The sequence below is a fragment of the Solanum tuberosum genome, unplaced genomic scaffold, assembly GCF_000226075.1.
Source record: "Solanum tuberosum cultivar DM 1-3 516 R44 unplaced genomic scaffold, SolTub_3.0 scf00263, whole genome shotgun sequence".
Classification (NCBI taxonomy): Eukaryota; Viridiplantae; Streptophyta; class Magnoliopsida; order Solanales; family Solanaceae; genus Solanum; species Solanum tuberosum.
Genome location: NW_006239196.1, coordinates 259,788 through 267,463, shown reverse-complemented (window position 1 = coordinate 267,463; position 7,676 = coordinate 259,788). Strand labels below are relative to the sequence as shown.

The following is a 7,676-nucleotide window of genomic DNA, read 5'->3' as shown; positions in this document are numbered from 1 at the left end:
CGAAGCCGAAGCCGAGGCCGAGGTCGAGCGAGCGACGACGACGGCGCGAGGGGGCACCTTCTTCTTAACCCTTTAAGAAGTAAAGGAAGTGTTTCCTAATATAAGGACAACAATTTCCTCTCTTCTACCGATATGGTAAAAATGACTATTCATTTGCACTTTTGCAATGACTTTTCATTTTCCCTCCAAAATTGGTTCCCCCATTTTCATTGGTTCTTCCACTTTCCATTTTCTCTTTTCATTTCCCATTCACTATTTCCCATTCATACCTTGCTAAACCCAACATCAACCTCTATCCAAATCAACAATCTCAAATTCAAGTCCAAAATGACTACTTATTTGATCAAAAAAAAGAGAGAGAAGAAGCTAGAGAGAAACAACTGAAATAGTACATAATTTTTTTACTATCCCTCCCTAGGATTTTTCACCTTTTTGCTATACGACTCAAACTCACAATCAAGGATCGGAGGTATAAGGGGTGCTTACTGCTTACCATCCAAGCAACTCCCTCTCGTTAAATTCAACTTGATTGTTGAAAGAAATCAGCCAACCATTTCATCAATGCCTTAGCTTAATTTCTCACAAGTTGGCTTATTCAAATGAAAAACATGCTCTTCCCCTTCTGCTTCCTTAATTTCAACTTCACCTTTCCATCCACCGGTTAAATTGAATCCATTAATTCAAATTGCAGTAACCACGAAAATGGCGGGCATTTAAAGGGGACAAAAATGGATGGTATTAAGGGTGTCGAGTCCGGAGCCACAAGGGCAAGAAAATTTGTCGAAAATTCCAAAAGGGCAACAAAATTCAGTTAAGAACCAAAGGGTAACATTTTAACGCTCAAATTAACACCGTTGGAATTAGGTGAAATTGGGTAAGGCTCAAAATTCCATGAGTCGGCGTTATCTCTTGTAAGACGCGGCTGCGCCTTACAAGGCGCAGGGAATTTGAGCCTTCTCTTAAATTAATTTTTTTTTTCATTTTTTGTCTTCCCTTAAATTAAAAAAAAAAAAAAGTTTTTTCAGTTTTTACAAGTTTGCAAGTGACTTATTTTTTATTACTCTTGATTTTAGTCAAGTATTAAAATTATACTTGACAAAAACATTTCATCTTTTGTTTGAGATTCACTCCCATCACAAGATATATACATATTGGTTATTCTATATTTTTAACTATAAAAAAATGTTTTATTTAGTGTACATCACAAATGCAGATGAACATTGTGGTCCTATACTATGTTCATTTCTTAAACGAATTTAAAAAAATCAAATAAATTAAAATGGAGAAAATATAATTAATTAGGGGGCCTGCCAATTGAGCAAGATAAGTGATAAGTGATAAGTGACCATTAATAAATTTCTAATTCATTGAATACTTAGTATAAATATAACCCAATGTTGCTTCAATTTCTTCAGCCTTAATTAATTAATTATAACTAAGCTTTGAAGAAGAAGAAATTTTTTTTATGGGTGCCAGTTGAAGATTGTGCTCCTATTCATTCGTATAAGTTGCATTTATGGCTAAAGAATGCCATTAAAATTACTTAAATTGCTAAACAAAAATTTGTATGTCTTTGCATGCAAGTTTGAAGCAAATTTATTATTTATTTAATTTGTAAGCGAATTAATATTAAAAATATAAAATATAAAATATTTTAATTGTTCAAGAGAAAAATTGATTATTTTTTTTTTAAAATTTAAGGGGAGGCAAAAAATGAAAAACTGAAAAAAACTTTTTTTAATTCAAGGGAAGGCAAAAAAAATGAAAAAATGATTTTAAAAAAAAATTAATTTAAGGAAAGCCAAAGCGTGAAAAATTGAAAAAAGTTTTTTTTAAAAAATTTAAAGAGAAGGCTTGAATTCCTTGCGCCTTGTAAGGCGCAGCCGCCGCCGGGCCTTGCATGGCGCATGGAATTTTGAGCCTTACCCAATTTTACCTAATTTCAATGACGTTAATTTGGGCGTTGAAATGTTGACCTTTTAATTCTTAATTGAATTTTGTTGCCCTTTTGGAATTTTCAACAAATTTTCTTGCCCTTTTGGCTCCGGACTCTAAGGGTGTCTGTTGTAGAAAGGAAAATGATGTGTGAGTTTTTATTTTATTTTTCTTCTTCTGGGTGTTTGATAAGTAAGCAAAATATTATGAGAGGCGATAGTGGGAGCAGATAGGAGGATACGGAGGGTGGAGTGAAAATGAGTGTGGGGACACAACCGATGTGGAATAAGAAATACGATGAATTTAATAATAAAATAAAATTTAAGTAACAATTAAAATAAATATGACATTTAAACTAAAACGTGTTGCAATACTATAGAATAGGCAACACCATCAAAAGAAGCTGTATTAATCATCAAAAAGGTAATAAAGGCAATTGTAGCCTTTTGTTAGTTAACCTAACCCTAGTGGTAGCTTTAGGCAAAAAGAGAAATCCTAAAACTAGAATGGTTTGGCAGCCAAAGTTTACTTGTTCAAAATCACAATTTTTATCCTAAAACTAGAATGGTTTGGCTGTGCCAAAGTTTACTTAATTTTACATGTATCAAAATCACAATTATTACCATGAATCACAATAAGCGCTCCTTACAAAAGAAAAGGGATTACTTTGAATCTAAAGTCAAAGATAAGGGAAATTTTATTGAAACAACTACTACATTATACAAGTTTTATATATAATAAATATATTTGTACCCATACTTCTTGTGGTCTTTTTTTGCTTGCTAATTTACATGGCAGGGGTCTTTGTCAAATTTTCCATATATATGGATAGTGTAAAAAATTTGAATTCCTCACTATATTATTAAGAACAAGAACATGATTACATTTGCAATTGTAATACTCAAGCTATTGAATAACAATGAAAATACTGAAAATTACAAGTAACTAGAAGATAGAGATAAGAATGAAGATGGGAATTACCTTTAGACTCGATAAAGAAGATGAGAGAAACATACCGTTTCTTCACAACATGCATAATTCTTGAATCACATACCACTGTCCCTTTTGATAGAATCGTTCTCACACCCACTATTCAACACAGATCCCAAATTAACCCGACTCTGTTGCTTATTCACAGTCCTATAGCTTATCAGTCCAATAACACGTTGTGTGACATTAGTATTTACATTGGACTGAACTTGATTCATAACATATAACAAACGAAAATATACATATTTAATTAATTTAAACATTGAAGTTTGGTCTTGTTTAATTTCTAGTGATAATTTCTAGAAACAAGACACAAAGGTTTTTTCTTATGCATAGTAAGTCCAGGCAAAACATCAGTGTCGATGTCTTCTTTGTTCATTCCACGAGGCAACTCCCAATCAAAAGCGTAAAGAAGATTGGAAAGTACAAGTTCCACAGTAGCCACACCGAGTGCGATAGCCGGACACCCTCTTCTGCCTGCTCCAAATGGAAGCAATTCAAAATTTTGGCCCTTAAAATCAATATCACTATTCAAAAACCTTTCAGGTATAAATTCTTCTGGATTTTCCCATATTTCGGGATCTCTTGCAATAGCCCAAACATTAACATAAATTATAGTTTTTGGTTTAATTTCATATCCTTCTAGTATGGAATTTTGCATAGTCTCTCTTGGTAGTAACAATGTAGTTGTGGGATACAATCTAAATGTCTCTTTTATCACTAATTTAAAATATGGAAGATTTTGGATATCTTCCTCATTCACTATGGACTTTTTCCCAACGAATTCTCGAATTTCAGCTTGAACTTTCTTCATTGCATTCGGTTTGGCTATCAAGGCTGTCATTGCCCAAATTATTGTAGCTGCGCTAGTGTTCACTCCACCAACTAGCATATTCTACAAGAGAAAGTGGGAGGATAAAATTAAATGCAACATTTCATATCATAATATGATATTGCATTTGCACCCCAAATATGACCACATAAAAACCTTAGTTGATATGCAAGAATGTTAATATATCAAGTCAATATATATAACAATACACAAGACTTGCTTATTATGTAATAATTTTTGACATCTAGTCATGATTAACTAATATGTATTTGCACTTCAATCTGTTAATTCATTCGTAAGATTATTTTAAAAAAATAGACATAAATAGAGTAGTTCATTACCATGATAATAGCCTTTATGTTGTCTATAGTAAGATCGATTGAAGTGTTGGGTTCTGAAGGGTGATTAGGGTGTCATGCGGAAGGTTATAATTTGCAAATCATATAGTTGATAAATCAGATAACAAAAACTTATACTAAAAATCAAAATATTATTATATCAAAACAAATATAAAGAAAAACATTGAAACTTTAGAGAGAATAAATCTCCCCATAAACAAGACTCTTAAACGACTACATTGTGGATGTTATTGTTATTATGTTAGAAGAAACAAACCTATATTTATAGAGTCCTAAAACCTTTCCTACTAGAAAAGGAGTCCTAAAAGGAGAGAATAAAACCAAAATATGAAAGAATATTATATTTTTCTTTCAAGAAAAGTAAAAACATTTATGGTAATGTTTTGTCTTTTCTTTAAGGAAAAATAAATCTTAAAATTATGGTAAGAAAATCAGGGTAAAACCCTAATATGAAGTTGATTTCTCTTTCTTCAATTGAAGCAAAACATCAATAATATCTCCTTCCATGGATTTTGGCCTATTAGGATTGAGATGTTGCTCAATGAGTTCTTCATAAAATTCATCCAAATCCTTAAAATTTTCTCAAGTCTATTTATTTTTCCGGAGAGTTTATCCATCCATCCGAAGAGAGGAAAATAATCAGAGACAAAAAAACATGCCAACATTTCTTCCGTCACTTTTAAAAGTTCATCCAATTTCCTCCTTTCATGTGTTTCTTCATCATACCTTACACCAAAAGCAATTCTACAAATAATTGTAGTTGTTAGTGAAATCACTATACTACTCAAATCTGTAATTTGAGAAGTGGTTGCTTGTTGAGATATTTTTTTTATCATTCTTGATACTTCATCTTTATGAATTGGACTAAAATATTGCATTTTCTTAAGACTAAATAAATGAACAACACATATTTTTCGAAGTTCTCTCCAATAGTCATTGTAAGGTGACATGGCAATATCTTGACCATTGTATGACAATTTTTGCTGGCCAAGAATAGAAGGTCTATTACAAAATGTTAAATCTTGTATTTGTGTTACCTCTTTTGCTAGATTTGCTGAAGAAAATACAATCATAGTAGTAAAACCATGTTTCAATGAGAAGATTTTTCCATATTTCTTGGAAAGTTTCCAAAGATAGATATGAGGGGTTAAACTATCAAATTGATGCAAATTTCCAATGAATGGCAACCCTAAAGGACCTGGTGGTAGAATGTTTTTTCCATTCCTTTTGGCTTTAGGAAGCAGGAAACTGAGAATAATGATAATAAGAAGGGCTACAAAAAGTGGAAAAAGCATCATGTATTTTTTGGAAAAGTCACTTGAAATGTCTTCTATATCTTGTATTAAGATTTTCCACAATTTCTTTCATTTATAGTACTCCCTGGCTTGATGTGGATTACAATATATAGTTAAACGTGAATTTGAATATAAAGTCTTTAATTATATATAATCTAAATAAATACGATAAGAGAGGTGTCGGTGAGGGGAGTAGGGGTGTAGGCAGTACGCATATTGGTGGCTATGAGGTGGGGTGAAGAACTGAAGATGATGTGTGTATTTGAAGAGTGGTGGAGGACACAATTAATGCAGATATTTCAATTGTGAAACTTGTTTTTCTGTACTCTCACTATAAAAATTATTTTCCTCATTATTAAGGAACTTGATTTTTTAGAGAAAATATTTTCCAAAACTCTTAACTAACTGCGAACATGAAAATATTTAAAAATATTTTATGTTTAAATATAGTATATTTTTTTGCACAAAGTTATTAGTGAAAGGCATATGTTTACCACCTATTAATCAAGAATTCAAACACTTTATGTAAATACTATACTTCTCATATTTTGTCTTGTTGTATTAATTCATACGAACCATATAACATAGTTATAAATGGAAAGTATGAATAAACTGATCAAGTGGCCAGGACAAATATAAGTGGAATAATGGTAGTATTTATCGTCATGTGAATTCAAAATTTAAAATTTATAAATTATTTTTGTAATGATCTTAAGCTAAATTCACCTAAACTCATTTACGACACTAGCTAACTAGCTAGATCAAATTTTACACAACTTGTTAATTTCTCCACCAAACCTCTGAAAACCACTTTAATGTCTTTCAATTATTGCACGTTGCAACAAGAAATATCCAAAAAAAATATTAAGGGACTTAATTACCTTGATGTAAACTGATACCTACCTGGCATATAAGTCATGAAAATGAGTTTTGTAGCATGTGCCATATAAGTCACTAGGACAAAAATAATTTTTAGCGGTAATAAATATGTACATTAATAAATAGTGTTAAATTTTTTATCAGCATTGATTGATTGTCATTGGATCCAAGGTCTCTATAGACTTTAGGGACATTTACAAAGAGTGTTAATTGCCTCTAAAAACATAAAGAGTTAAAATTTTCGATCAATTACTCGTTCGTTTATTTGACTCACGTATGATGATTCAATTATTGATTGATAATATAATATATATATATATATATATATATATATATATATATACACACACATCATTTTGCATGTCAATTTCAGTCGATATCATGATTAATTATCAGGGTCGTTTGGTAGGTATATAAGAATAATGTTAAATAGAGTATTAATAATGTTTGTATTAGTAATGTTTGCATTAGTAATGCTTGTATTAATTATGCTTGCATTTATTATGCATAGATAAAGTGTATAACTTATGCTGGTATTAGTTATACATAGATTGCAAATTGCACCAAATAAGATATTACTAACTAATACATCAAAGGTTATGCATATATTATTTCTTCTAATACATTCTATCAAATGATCCCTAAATTACTTAATCATTATAAGTTGAAATGGTTTGTCAAAGGTGGTGGAGTCAGCCGGTCAAGATCAAGGCCTTAACATTTAGTGGTAAAGTCAGAAATTTTGTAAAAAGTGTTCAAATTTTAAAGGAGTGGTAGATGCACAAATTAATTTTTCCCTACTCATGAGTGGGAGCACACACTTGGCTAAGTGTGGGTGCATAATTTTTTTCAACTCACAATTCTTTTGAACAAAAAGCAAGCAATAAAAACTAAAAAAAATAATTAAGAATCTAGGTGTGTTTGGTATGGAGAAAAATATTTTGCTATTTTCATGTTAGTTGGTCAATATATTTTAGAAATTATTTTTTCTAGAAAAACAAGCTCCTTAAAAATGAGAAAAATTATTTTTCTAACGAAAGTAAAAAAAACAAGTTCCAAAGTAATTACATTATATTAACATATATAATTATAAAAAAATAATTTATCATATAAATCACTATTGACATAAAAAAAAGTCAACAAAATTAACTTTAGCTAACAATTAAATTATATATAAATAATAACGCATATATCAAAATAAATGTGATAAAATAATAATAATAATAATAAAATTATCATGAAACATTAAAAAAGCTATTGATAATCTCAAAAAGAAATAATAGTAAGGAAAAAATGTGTATTTTTTTCATTTTTATTGATCGAGGTAAAACATAGAAATAAGGAGAACAATATAGACGTATTTAGTTGATGCGCATGTAGTTAACA

General features: G+C 30.3%; 1 protein-coding gene across 1 annotated transcript; it reads right to left on the bottom strand.

Annotated features, from left to right (window-relative positions):
- Positions 1 to 2,783: 2,783 nt before the first annotated feature.
- On the bottom strand, positions 2,784 to 5,578 carry LOC102579672 (cytochrome P450 83B1-like). Its single transcript, XM_015313913.1, has 2 exons — positions 5,154 to 5,578; positions 2,784 to 3,820 (listed from the first exon to the last, which is right to left on the bottom strand). The coding sequence occupies exons 1-2, from the start codon at positions 5,412 to 5,414 to the stop codon at positions 3,212 to 3,214; spliced, it is 870 nt and encodes a 289-aa protein (XP_015169399.1). The 5' UTR covers positions 5,415 to 5,578; the 3' UTR covers positions 2,784 to 3,211.
- Positions 5,579 to 7,676: the final 2,098 nt, after the last annotated feature.

Bases quoted from the DNA above. Each gene is read 5' to 3' on its own strand.
- LOC102579672 (XM_015313913.1), bottom strand. From the start codon at position 5,414: ATGATGCTTTTTCCACTTTTTGTAGCCCTTCTTATTATCATTATTCTC. The intron at 3,821-5,153 runs GTAACACAAATA...TTTCTCTTGTAG, and splicing joins CAGCAAATCTAGCAAAAGAG to AATATGCTAGTTGGTGGAGT.